The 12,182-nt window shown below is 42.0% G+C and overlaps 1 protein-coding gene across 8 annotated transcripts in view; it reads left to right on the top strand.

The window, feature by feature from the left end:
• Window positions 1-12,182, top strand: part of Ubr4 (ubiquitin protein ligase E3 component n-recognin 4) — a 129,702-nt gene that overhangs the window by 58,833 nt on the left and 58,687 nt on the right. For 2 of the 8 annotated variants that reach the window (XM_013153847.3, XM_013153845.3), the window contains 10 exons: window positions 400-574; window positions 1,234-1,317; window positions 1,407-1,547; window positions 2,916-3,037; window positions 3,786-3,897; window positions 5,705-5,835; window positions 5,953-6,130; window positions 6,580-6,684; window positions 8,153-8,290; window positions 9,090-9,264. In XM_013153847.3, the coding sequence (XP_013009301.2) occupies window positions 400-574; window positions 1,234-1,317; window positions 1,407-1,547; window positions 2,916-3,037; window positions 3,786-3,897; window positions 5,705-5,835; window positions 5,953-6,130; window positions 6,580-6,684; window positions 8,153-8,290; window positions 9,090-9,264 (1,361 nt within the window). The remainder of the gene's footprint in view (window positions 1-399; window positions 575-1,233; window positions 1,318-1,406; window positions 1,548-2,915; window positions 3,038-3,785; window positions 3,898-5,704; window positions 5,836-5,952; window positions 6,131-6,579; window positions 6,685-8,152; window positions 8,291-9,089; window positions 9,265-12,182) is intronic. The other 6 variants (XM_003471371.4, XM_005004336.4, XM_013153846.3 and 3 more) reach the window with 5 other exon arrangements.

Genomic DNA, 12,182 nt, shown 5'->3' with positions numbered 1-12,182 from the left:
GCAGGGGCCTGGGAGACGCCACCTGCCCAGAAATGTAGGGTAACTTTTGTTCCTTTAGCCCATAAAAATGAGAAGTGTTTTATTTGCTGAGCCTCCTAAGGATAGACCATCTTGGCAGTACCATTCTAAAGTAACAGGAACCTGCTAAGAAATAAGTCTTCACCTGGAAGAAAGAGGTCTTGGCTGCTGCCCTGGAGCATTGAGACTTTAGAGTTTTATGTATTAAGGAATTTAATATACTGGCCTGCTTTGAAGATTTGTTTAGGTAGTTGGTGGTGATTAGCCTGCTCTCTTGACAGGAAGTAACGGTTCTGATCGTCTGCCAGCTTTGTTCTGTCCTGTGTTGTAGTCCCTGGCCCTGACTTCTTGTTGATCCTCTGTGATGCTGCTGTTTTATAGGATCAGGCCTTGCTGAGCAAAGCTGTGCAGTGTCTCAACACATCCAGTAAAGAAGGCAAAGATCTGGACCCGGAAGTGTTCCAGAGACTGGTGATCACAGCTCGCTCCATTGCCATCATGCGTCCTAATAACCTTGTCCACTTTACGGAGCCAAAGCTGCCCCAGATGGAAACAGGTGAACTTGGCCTATGTGGCCCTGGTCCTGAAATCTGCTTAGTGCATCCTCATGCTTTCTGTTCTCACTGGCCTTGGACTGACTTTGCGCTCTGAAACAGGGTTTTATTACCTGATCTTTATACCTTGTAAGGCTGTGGACATTAAGATTTTTGTACCATGTTAAGTAACTTCCCTTTCCAGTGGTCACAGCTTGGATCATCTTTGAGTTTATGTAGTATTGTGGACATCACGTATACTCTGTCTCTGTAGTTGCTACCTCTCATGGTCTTTAGGAAAGAGTGAAGCATCGTTAACCTTGCTTGTGTTGAACTTGGGTTTGAATCTTCTACATTCATGTTCTTTCTGTAGTACCTGGTGGCCCTTCTGAGTGATTCATTCCGTTTCCTCACTTTTCACATTGGCTGGGTACCAAACCAGTAGAGTTTATTGATGCCGTTATAGTTCCCTGTTGTACATGTTCCTGCACCCCATTGCCATCCTGCTCATCCTTGTAACAATGCAGTCCTGGAGTCATTCTAGAGAAATCTCAGATGTTCTCCTAAGTTGTAGAAGTTGAACAATTGAAATGGACATCCCTGAATCTGCTGTAAAGATCCTGACTGCTCCCTCTCTACTAAATTCTAACATACAATGTTTTCTGTGATATTCCTTTCCCAGACTGTTTTTTTCCTAGATGTGCCTGCTGGAATCTAGGGATAGTTGGCATATTGATTGGGGCCCCACTTGAAACTCCCTCCGCAGGCAAGCTCCCTTGACCTGAGTTAACCTTAATACAAATTAAATTCCATCTTAGATTTACCATCGTCAATAATTCTCTCTCTCTTGCGTAGAAGGAGTGGATGAGGGGAAAGAACCGCAGAAGCAGGTGGAAGGGGACTGCTGTAGTTTCATCACCCAGCTCGTGAATCACTTCTGGAAACTGCATGCCTCCAAGCCCAAGAACGCTTTCCTGGCACCTGCCTGCCTGCCAGGTATCATGTTAAAGGCACACTTCAAACTTGGCATTTAAGAAAGTTGATATAAGTTTTGTCTTTAAGTAGCTATGATTGTTAGCCTTAAGCTTCATCATCTGCTTTTGTAGAACAACTGAAACTTAGAAAACTAAGATCAGTGCATTTCCAATATGAGAATTAGTACTGTGATAGTTAGATTTCCTTGTACTATATCTCTTTATGCGCGATTGCATATTTCACATATTTCACATTTCAGAGACACTTCTGTGGGCATGTGTGTGCATGCAAGTGTGTGTGTGTTCCTAGTGATATTTGTAATTTTTTTTTTTTTTTTGTCTTTTTCCTTTTTATCGGTACCGGGGATCGAACTCACTACTGCCTGCTTGCAAGGCAGGCACTTATGCCACTGAGCTAAATCCCCAGCCCTGATATTTGTAATTTTTAAAATATGCATTTGCCATATTGGGGATGAAACTAGGGGTACTGTATCACTGAGGCTATTTCTCCAGTCTTTTCTCCTTTCTTCCTTTCTTCCTCTCCTGGTTTCCTTCCTTCCTACCTCCTTCAACGTCTTGTTAACTTTCCCAGGAAGGACTCAGATTTGCAGTCCTCCTGCCTTCATCTCCCTAAATTCTGGGATCATAGGTATGGACCACCACCGTCAATTTAGTTGTTTTAAAAAAATCTTTACAAACTTGGTTCAGTGCTTGCTCAAAATGTAAAAAACTAAACATAGGCCTTGAGAATTATTTCCAGAATTACTCTGCCATGGATTTAACTTCTGGGACTACTGAAAGTTTAGGTGGAAGAAGGAGGATCTGAGTAGCAGTAGGAAAAATAGAAATGACCTCATCCTCATGTGTGTTTGGGGATTACTTGATTGATAAAATGAAAGGCTTCTCAAGGTGATTATTTTGTCATCACCTAAGGTTTGAGGATGTTTAGGATCTTGCCTGTCCCTTCACATTTCCCTGCTTCACCTGTTCCTTTGCAGAATGAACCACTACTTAATTCTGGACAGTAGAATATCTGGAAAGGCCTTTGAGGACAGTTTGGGAGACAGGAGACTGTTACTAAGATAAATAATACTGACCAGCTATAGTTTCAGTTCAGGCTGGTTTTGAACTCACTGTGTAGCCCAGCTTGGCCTTGAAATCATGATGATCTTCCCGCCTCAGTCTCCTGTGTGCTGGAATGACTGGCTTGCGCCACACCTGGCCCTGACAAGCTACATTATCTGTGTGTGTGTGTTTGTTGACCTGTTTTGCTGCATGTGTGCTTGTCACTTTTGGTTAGCTTGACCTTTACATGGGAATGATTTGTGCTTTTGCTCTCAAATATCTATAGAGGATTTTCCAGTAGAGATGATATTTTTCTTCCTTTTAGGCCTCACTCACATTGAAGCTACTGTCAATGCACTGGTGGACATTATCCATGGTTACTGTACTTGTGAGCTGGACTGTATCAATACAGCATCCAAGATCTACATGCAAATGCTTCTGTGCCCTGTACGTATGCGTACAACCCCTATATCTCTCATTGGTTTGAGAACGTCTGGAAAAAATTCTGAGAAGGTTTTTTAAACTAATGGAGTAGAGTAGACTTAAAGGAAAGGGATAGTAATTAATAATCTTAGTAATAAAAACTAGAAAGTCTTGGGCTGGAAATTTAGCTCAGCGGCATAAGCACCTGGCTGCCAAGTGCAAGGTCGTGAGTTCGATCCCTGGTCCAAAAAAAAAAAAACCTGGAAAGTCTTATAGTGTGGAAGAATAGGATTTGAAAAAAGGATGGACTTAATCTTTCTTATGCAGTGCTGAATCCTAGTTTGGTCCTTGCCACATAGTGTACTTTGTGTTATATAAGTATCATATAAATGTGCACATGTGTGAAGGTTGTAAGGTTTCTGTTTCCGGTGACCCTGACAGTGAAGCTACTGTAAGAGCACAGTACTGTTTGTAGCACAGAGGAAAGAGGAACTCTGAGAGCGAAAGTGGCTTTTAAGAGGTGGCCTACCAATCTGTCACCAGAAACGTGGGAAAGGAAGGTAGTGAATGGGGCTCATGCTTACCAGGTCAGGAAGTGCTAATCAACCTGGCCTGCTGGACTTGGTCAGCTCAGTTGCAGGTGAGAACAGCTGGTCTTTCAGTAAGTGAGTGAGTGTGTGTGTGTGTGTCTGTGATCAAGAAAGGAAGGTGTTATAGCTAGTTTCATGAGTAATGTAAAACCTGAGCATGACGATTTCTTTTTAAACTTTAGGATCCTGCCGTGAGCTTCTCTTGTAAACAAGCTCTAATTCGAGTCCTGAGGCCCAGGAATAAACGGAGACATGTGACACTGCCCTCTTCTCCTCGAAGCAACACTCCAATGGGTAATGGGAGGTCTGGGTTTAGCTTTGAGTCTTGGGTTTATGTGGGTGGGGCATAGCACTGAAATATATACTGCTTATGTCTGCCAAGGACCCAAAGCCTTTTTTTTTTTTTTTTTTTTTTGGTGCTGGGGATTGAACTCATGACCTCGTGCTTGCCAGGCAGACACTTAAGCCACTGAGCTAAATCCCTAGCCCCCTAAAGCCTTTCGTTTTCCTAATTTTTAACTCTTGTATTCATTGAAGAATTTAAAGTGGTACATAACAGTAACACAGAAAAATTAAGCCAAGGGTAAAAAAATCTCTGAACAAAGTCCTGAATGATTATTAAGGAAGGCTTTTATAAAAACAAAAATCACAGTGACTAAACATAAAATAGGCCTTTTATTTCTGGAAAAAAAAATACTTTTTGGGACACAAAAGCTTCATTAAGGACCCATTTGGTTGCCTAAAGGGCGTGAATCCTGAGTAAACTTACCTACTAATAAGTTGACAGCAGATGTCACAGATTTTCTTCATGATGCACTTGGCCTTCGTCAAAGGCATAACATTTTAAACTTTAGTAAAAGCAGTTCTACAAAGTCTAAATAGTAACATTATGTTACATAATGCTCTGATTATTTGATTCAAAAGTTAGGTGTCGGGGGGTTATAGACATGTAAATTAGCTTGATTTTAGTAATCATGGCACAGTGTATATGTATCTCAAAACATGCATATGTTAAATATAAATGATTTTGTCAGGAAAGACCAAAAAAAGAATGTCACGTGTGTATTTTTAAATTTTCTAATAGTCGCCTGAAAAGCAAAGTAAGTATAGTTACCCTATTATTTTATTCAATGTGTCAAAAATATTTTAACATGTCGATATGAAAAATAGTGAAATATCTTATATTTTATTGTGCTGTCTTTGCAATCCAGTGTTTATTTCATACTAGTAGCTCGCCTATTTGGATTAACTTTTTAAGAGCTTACTAGCTAAATGTGGCTGGTGCCTATTGCCTGGAAAAAGTAGAGGAATATATACCATGTTGTACATTTTAGACACTTTATTGAATAGCACTTATCTAAGCTTTTAATGAGCTGGCTAACATTTTGTGGCTGTTGGTTCTGGCAAGAACCTACAGTGCAGATAGCTCAGTGTTTCTAATTATGGACATATTTGCATGCCTTAATCCATCGAGTGGAAGGTGAGGTCTCTCTGTCCTCTTCTGTCCATAGGAGTGTCACCTGGACTTTCTCCTTAGTCTAAGGCCTGTCTACCTTCCCACAGAAGGGGCCCACGCAGGGCCAGTTGTGGTGTCCTTGGTTTCCATTCGATGGCTTTACGTTTCAGTTCTAATTCTTGTCATAATGATTATATACTGTGAAAATTTCACTGACCTAGTTGTTTTGAGAAAAAGTAGTGAAATAAACTCCAAGCTTACATGACAGATAATAGATCAACTTTCAGTTACATTATTTTTCCTGTCTTGTTGAAGGTCTCCACCAAGTTGGTGGAAGCTTGTGGGGCCAAACATCTTAGATTTCTCTGCTTTTGGCATCCAAGGTTGTTCTTTTTCTTTCATCAGCTCGAAAAGTCTGTTCATGTGGGAGCAAGCTTACTCTTCACCATGTCTTCCCAGGTCCTGCTAGGTCCAGGAAGCAAAAGAACAAAGCTTCCAGGAATAGCACCCTGGACTTTTGCCTTGAAAGCATAGGGTGCTGGCTGCTGGTTTGTCTTGGGCTCCTGTTGCTATGTGATTTATCATACCATATGCCAGTGGAGGAAAAGCAAGCTCCTTCAGGTGACTGGGGTTTCTTTGACTTAGGAGACAAGGACGATGATGACGATGATGATGCAGATGAGAAAATGCAGTCATCAGGGATCCCGGATGGTGGTCACATCCGTCAGGAAAGCCAGGAGCAGAGTGAGGTGGACCATGGAGATTTTGAGATGGTGGTGAGTCTGGCAGCAGGAGAGAGGAGGAGGAACTTCGTACTCCCCTCTAGCTCGTATTCAGTGGACTTCCTGAAGTTACTGTTACTGTGGGACACTGACAGAGCTTTCTCTCTGCAGTCTGAGTCGATGGTCCTGGAGACAGCTGAAAATGTCAACAATGGCAACCCCTCTCCCCTGGAGGCCCTGCTGGCAGGTGCAGAGGGCTTTCCCCCCATGCTGGACATCCCGCCGGATGCAGATGACGAGACCATGGTTGAACTAGCCATTGCCCTGAGCCTGCAGCAGGACCAACAAGGTAGAAGGCAATGCCAAGAACAAAATGGCCCTTTGGCCTTGCACAGGAAAGAGGGTTTGGCAGTTACTGATATCCAGCTGACTTTGCTTGTCCCCAGCTTGGGAGAGAGGCTGATCTGGGTGAGAGCTGTTCAGAGACACAGGTGGAGAGTGAGAGGGATTGTGGCAGGAATTTCAGGTTGGGAACCAATCTCATAGCTTCTGCTAGTTTGGTCTTTTGAACGATTTCCTCCTGAATTTGTTGGATTCCTCTGGCCTCTGTCCTGCCTGAACTTTCACCCTCTCTGTAGCTGAACTTGGCAGGTAGACAGCAATGGCTGGTTAACTTTCTCTAGGCCAGAGGGGCCATGTGTTGATGTTTAGAGACTCTTAAGGGCAGCAGGTGGCCAAAGCAATGCTGTGGTTGGGGTCTGCAGGGGATGTTGTGCTCACTCTCCACTTGTTTCCCAGGCAGCAGCAGCAGTGCCCTGGGCCTGCAGAGCCTGGGACTGTCCGGCCAGGCACCCAGCTCTTCCTCTCTGGACGCAGGAACCCTCTCTGACACCACAGCATCAGGTAACTGTCCACAGCAAGGAGCACGGCTCAGGTCCCCAGGACCTTCAGGCCTTTTTCCAATGCTGTGAGAGTGTAACGGGCAGCTGCTTTGACAGGCCATTCTGGACTTCCTGCTTCTGCCTCGGCTTTAGAAATATGGGTGTGGAAGGTGTAGAGCTGCAGCTTGGCAACGGCGCTCATGGCTCCGCTTCCCCATACTCTGCATGCTGCCTGGCTTCAGCTGATTCCCGAGGAGAGGTCAGAGAATAGCCTGTAGGCTGATTAGCCGTAGGGCTTACAGTGCAGACGTTTGGCATTCTTTGTCTGAGTTCAGACAGGTTAGATGATGTTACAAAGGAAAAGGAGAGCCAGAATTTATGCCTGTTAATGTCTCACTCTTCATCTGCACGTCAGTGTGAGGCTGCAAGCTAGCCCTGTGTGCCTGCGAGTTTAGGAGGTAGGGGTTGTGGACTACAAAATTTGTAAGACAACGTTCAGAACTTGTTTTGTTTTTATTTTTAGTGTCTTTTCTAATCTGATACAAAAAACAAATTTCTGAGTAGAGAACTGGGCCAAACAGGAGGATGGCACACTTGAGAAATCCACTGGAAAATCAGCCCCCAGCAAATTTAAGGGTTGACTTTTTTTTACGTCTTCAGATTGATGCATTCTTTATATTTGAGTCCCCCTCCGCCTGCTCCCTTGGGGAAGTTTTACCCTGCATCAATAAAAAAGAAAATGGTTGTCCCCACCTGCTGCCATGGCTCGTTGCTTTTTTTGAGGTCTCTTCAGTTGCTGTCATTTCAGGCTTTGAGGTCGCTGTCGTGTTGTGCCAGTTGTGTTCGTATCATGCTGTGTGGCTGTCTTGGCTTTCCTCCCCTGTGTATCTCATCCAGCATTTTCCTCCTGTCTCAGCTCAGCCCTGATCCTGGATGCTGTGGCTGTCTTTGGGGAATTTCCTTGCTTCGTTATTAGCATCTGATGAGGATGATTAGGAAGTGTGAAATTTCCCAATAAGCTCTGCTCTGGACCATGTGACTTAAACAACAACAGCAACAACAACAACAACAGCAACAAAAAAAAACCCCTAAAAACAGAGTACAAATAAATTGCAAAGCAAGCTATTAAAATTCAGAGTTCACTTTGAATGGCTGTGTCTAGTTGCAGATCTCTCGGCAAGTGTCAGTAACACCTAGACAGTGGTGACCATTAAACATTCAGTTAGAAAACTCAGTGTCCATGTCACAGATTCTTACTGAATCTCTGCACTGTAACATAACAGCGAAGGAAATGCCCAGTGAACTGGGTTTTCAATCTGTCCTAAGTATTGTTTGCAATGCACCATGTAGTGTTTGTTCCTGTTAGTGATTAACCAGCAAAGCAAATCTTTCCCTTTCTTCTCTGATCACAGGATGTATAAACCGCATTGTGTCCTTTGCACTGTGTGGCTTGATGCTCGCACCCATAACAGCTCTCGTTACTCTCCCAGCTCCGGCCTCCGATGACGAGGGCAGCACAGCAGCGACTGATGGCTCTACCCTTCGCACCTCTCCTGCCGACCATGGTGGTAGTGTGGGCTCAGAAAGCGGGGGAAGTGCAGTGGACTCAGTGGCTGGCGAGCACAGTGGTAATGTGCCTGGGTGTCTCCATGGGCAGGGGGGGGGCAAGACAGGAGTCTGCTGGGCCCTGGGATTGCTTTCTCCAAGGGAAGCATTCTCATTGAAAGTCTTGTGGAATTTATTTGCTCTCAACACTGTAGTTTCTGATACTTAATAGCTTAGGCTCAATGGGTTAATATTGATCTATTTTACAGGTGTCTTTTAATCATCTATTAGTATAAAAAATCTGTTAGTATTACTCATTGTCCTGTCATGATTAAAATAACTGTGATATGACCTTGAAACTCATTATGTTATGATTTTTTACTCATAACTATTGGGAAGATGTATTTTTGGGTAGTCCTCATAGTGATCAGTAGTGCTGACGGAAAAGCCATCCCATGTTACCTTAATTGATGAGGTGAGGCTCTGGAATGAGAGAATGTGACAAAGCCATTTTGGTTTGACCTTGAAAAACAGTCTGTAGTCAACAACTAGCTGTAAAAATTTTTATGGAAGACATTAAGAGTAGCTGATAATTTGTAGTTTCACTTATCACTGTTTGCTGTGAAGTATGAGATAGATACTAGCAGTTGAGAGTAAGCTGGATCGTGTGGGTGGAGTTTATTTACTGTCCGAGGCTCCACAGAGTGATTTAGCATAGTGCTTTGGAGCAAGAATCATGAATTCGGTCCTTATTTAGCTTCATATAGATGAAAATTTTGTAACCCTTCTAGTTGTCTTTTTAACTGTTGCTGATTTCAGAGTATGTTGGGTCCCATCATACTTTGGGAGTTCATTTGTTCTTTTTTAACTGTTTCCCTCTAGTATCTGGCCGGAGCAGTGCTTATGGTGATGCCACAGCAGAGGGCCACCCAGCCGGACCAGGAAGTGTCAGCTCAAGCACTGGTGCTATCAGCACCACCACTGGGCACCAGGAAGGAGATGGCTCGGAAGGCGAAGGAGAAGGGGAAGCTGAAGCAGATGTGCACACCAGCAACAGGTCAGGACCCAGCTAGCTGTTCACGGTTGGGAGGCTCGCCTGTGCGAGGGTGTTTCAGAATAGGAGGTGGAGTAGTGATAGCAGTGTATTTTTGGGTTTTTTTGGTTTTTGTTTTTGTTATTTTTGGTACTAGGGAACGAACTCATGACCTCACACTTGCCAGGCAGGCACTTATGCTGCTAAGCAAAACCCCCAGTCCTTTTCTTTTTAAATATACATGAAGAGCTTAAGATCTTAGAAAGTACTCTAGATCTGCCTTCTTTATCTCATTAGGGTTATGTAAAATTAATCACAGAGTAGAACATGGTATTTCTCTGAAGGCTCCCCAGACCTCTTAATAACCATAAAGTGATAGTTATAAAAGCATGACTTCTTACCAAAATGTTTTTTTGTTTCATGATTACCAGAAGCTCATTCTGTAACATTCTTTTTATTTTTTATCTTTTTGAAACATGATCTCAAAAGGCAGTGTAGGCTGTCCTTAAACTCGCTTTGTAGGCCAGGCTGGTCTTGAACCCACAACAATCCTCCTGCCTCTGCCTCTCGAGTGCTGGGATTACAGGCGTGTGCTACAGTGCCCCGCTGCACTCTTTTTACATGACCTTGTTGGAGGCATAACAGTGGAAGTTATTACGTATATAGTAGAAGAAATAGCTTCTTGTCTAGAAGGTAAAAGAAGTAAGTCGGAGCAAATACAGATTTGTATCTAGAAGTCTAGAAGTGTCTGGCATAAGGTCAGTTTTGTGATGCAGGTGCATTATGGTGAGTGTTCAATACCCATGTTTATTCTTTAGGACATCCTTATTGATGAAGTGTTAATTTTGTGAGGTTTATTTTAGTAAACAGTGAGAACTTAACAGGAAAAAATACTGATTTTTTAATCTTTTTGAATCTTTGTAAAAAAAGCATCAAAAGTTTCAACATAGAATGTTTTTTGGTGTACAAAATCTAAAAAACAACAGAAATAAATTCCTATATGAACTAAAATAAAAATACCAATAAAACTACAAAAAACTAATCTTTGCTTCAGTTATCACAACTAAGGCAGTCTTCACACATGACAACAGCACATTCTTTTTTTTTGTCTTTTTCATTTTTATCAGTACCGCGGATCGAACTCACGACTGCCTGCTTGCAAGGCAGGCGCTTATGCCGCTGAGCTAAATCCCCAGCCCCCAACAACAGCACATTCTATACACACGTACTGCTTACACTGACAGTACGTACATGTGTTTTACTTTCCTGGTCTTTTTAAGAACATACTTGACATCTTGTTGGTCTTGCTGTTTTGTTAGAGAGTTCTTATTATGTTTTACAATATGTAGTTAATAGGAACATATAATATTGGAAAAAGGAAATACTACATTCTTAATATGTGTTGCACATTTAGATAAATATAAGCATTTTCATATCAGCTGGGTACATGCTTACAAAACCTAAATGGTAACATCAGAAATAAAAAGCTATGTGAGCTACATGGTAAGTACAAACAAAAGTGTAGTATAAATAATCTTTGCTTCAGTTATCACACCCAAGGCAGTCTTCATCCATGAAAACAGGGTGCTTCATACACAAGGATTGGTTACTTGGGTAGTACATTTTATTTACCTTTTCTTTTTTGTGGGGAACAGTGGACGTCTTTTTTGTTTCTTATTGTCATAGTAGGTCTTTGTGATGCTACATTTATTCACCTGTCCATTTACCTGCCAGCTCAGCAATGTACTCCACAATTTCTTTGTGTAGTTACTGGAGCAGAAAGAAGCACTTTGTTTTTCCTCTGCTGTGAATGATCTCTTATGAGTTCAAATCCTCTAAAAAAATTTCTTCATGGTGTTTTGCACTTACTGTTTTATTTGTAAATATCAACTGTTTATGCTGCACATGTTTAGGATCAAGTAAAACACAAACACAACCGTTGGCCAGTGTTTTGTATTTCAAATGACATCATAGTTTCTTAGTTCATCAACATCTACTCTGCCTTTGATTTTGTTGTAGAAAGTTTCCCTCTTGGGCTTTCATTTGGTCAGGGTTTCCCTATCAGTGTTTCCATCATGGTGTAATGTTCACATCAGGAATGCCAGTGTGGGTGTTTTTTTTTTGCCGGGGGGGGGGGGGGCGGCGTATACGAGGTGATTAAATCCAAAGATTGTACTATGGAATTCTCTGTTTTGAAATTGTAACATATTATTAGCAATGTAACATCAATTGGAAACTTGTAAACCAGAGGTCAAATGTCACATTCTGATTAGTTTAGAAAATGGGAACAACAAATCTGCTCACAGTGTCATTTAGTTCATGACTATATAAATACAGATCTGGTGGCTGAGTTTTAGGATAAATTTCCTTATTTTGTTTATTTGAAATAAGGTCTTGCTATATAGTTCAGGCTGGTTGTTAACTCACTATGTAGTGGTCTAGGCTGGCCTTGAACTCATGGGGACCCTTGCATCTCAGCCTCCCGGGTACCGGAATTATAGACGTATGTCTACCATTGTGCCTGGCTTCCATGATAAATTTCTAAATTAAAGCATAGTAAGTCTTTGTATCTACAAGGTCATAAATTTTTATTCCATATTTTGAAGGTGTTTTTGGCATAAGCTGCCTGACGATACAGTGACAATGAAATATTCCAAAATGTTCATCAGTAGTCATGTATTCACATGGTTTGTAAATTGTTTGATTATAACCCACAAATCTCACAAACAGTGAATAGCAGTCAGATTATCAATTCTTCTTCCCTCTTGGTGGATGGTTTTGTTAGCAAACCTCAGGCAGTTTTGAAGGAAACAAATCTACAGTGTCATTGTGCTCTACAAGCCTCAAACTCACCCTTACAGTTTTGCATGTCTTTTATACTCCTGTGATTACCATGAGAAAGCCCTGCTAAATACAACAGACCTGTGAATGCTTTTAGTATA

This window comes from Cavia porcellus, unplaced genomic scaffold, assembly GCF_034190915.1.
Source record: "Cavia porcellus strain 051 isolate PalLab524CR breed Dunkin Hartley unplaced genomic scaffold, mCavPor4.1 scaffold_25, whole genome shotgun sequence".
NCBI classification, from domain to species: domain Eukaryota; kingdom Metazoa; phylum Chordata; class Mammalia; order Rodentia; family Caviidae; genus Cavia; species Cavia porcellus.
Note: the sequence above shows the minus strand (reverse complement) of the source record. Positions and strands in the feature narration are given on the sequence as shown.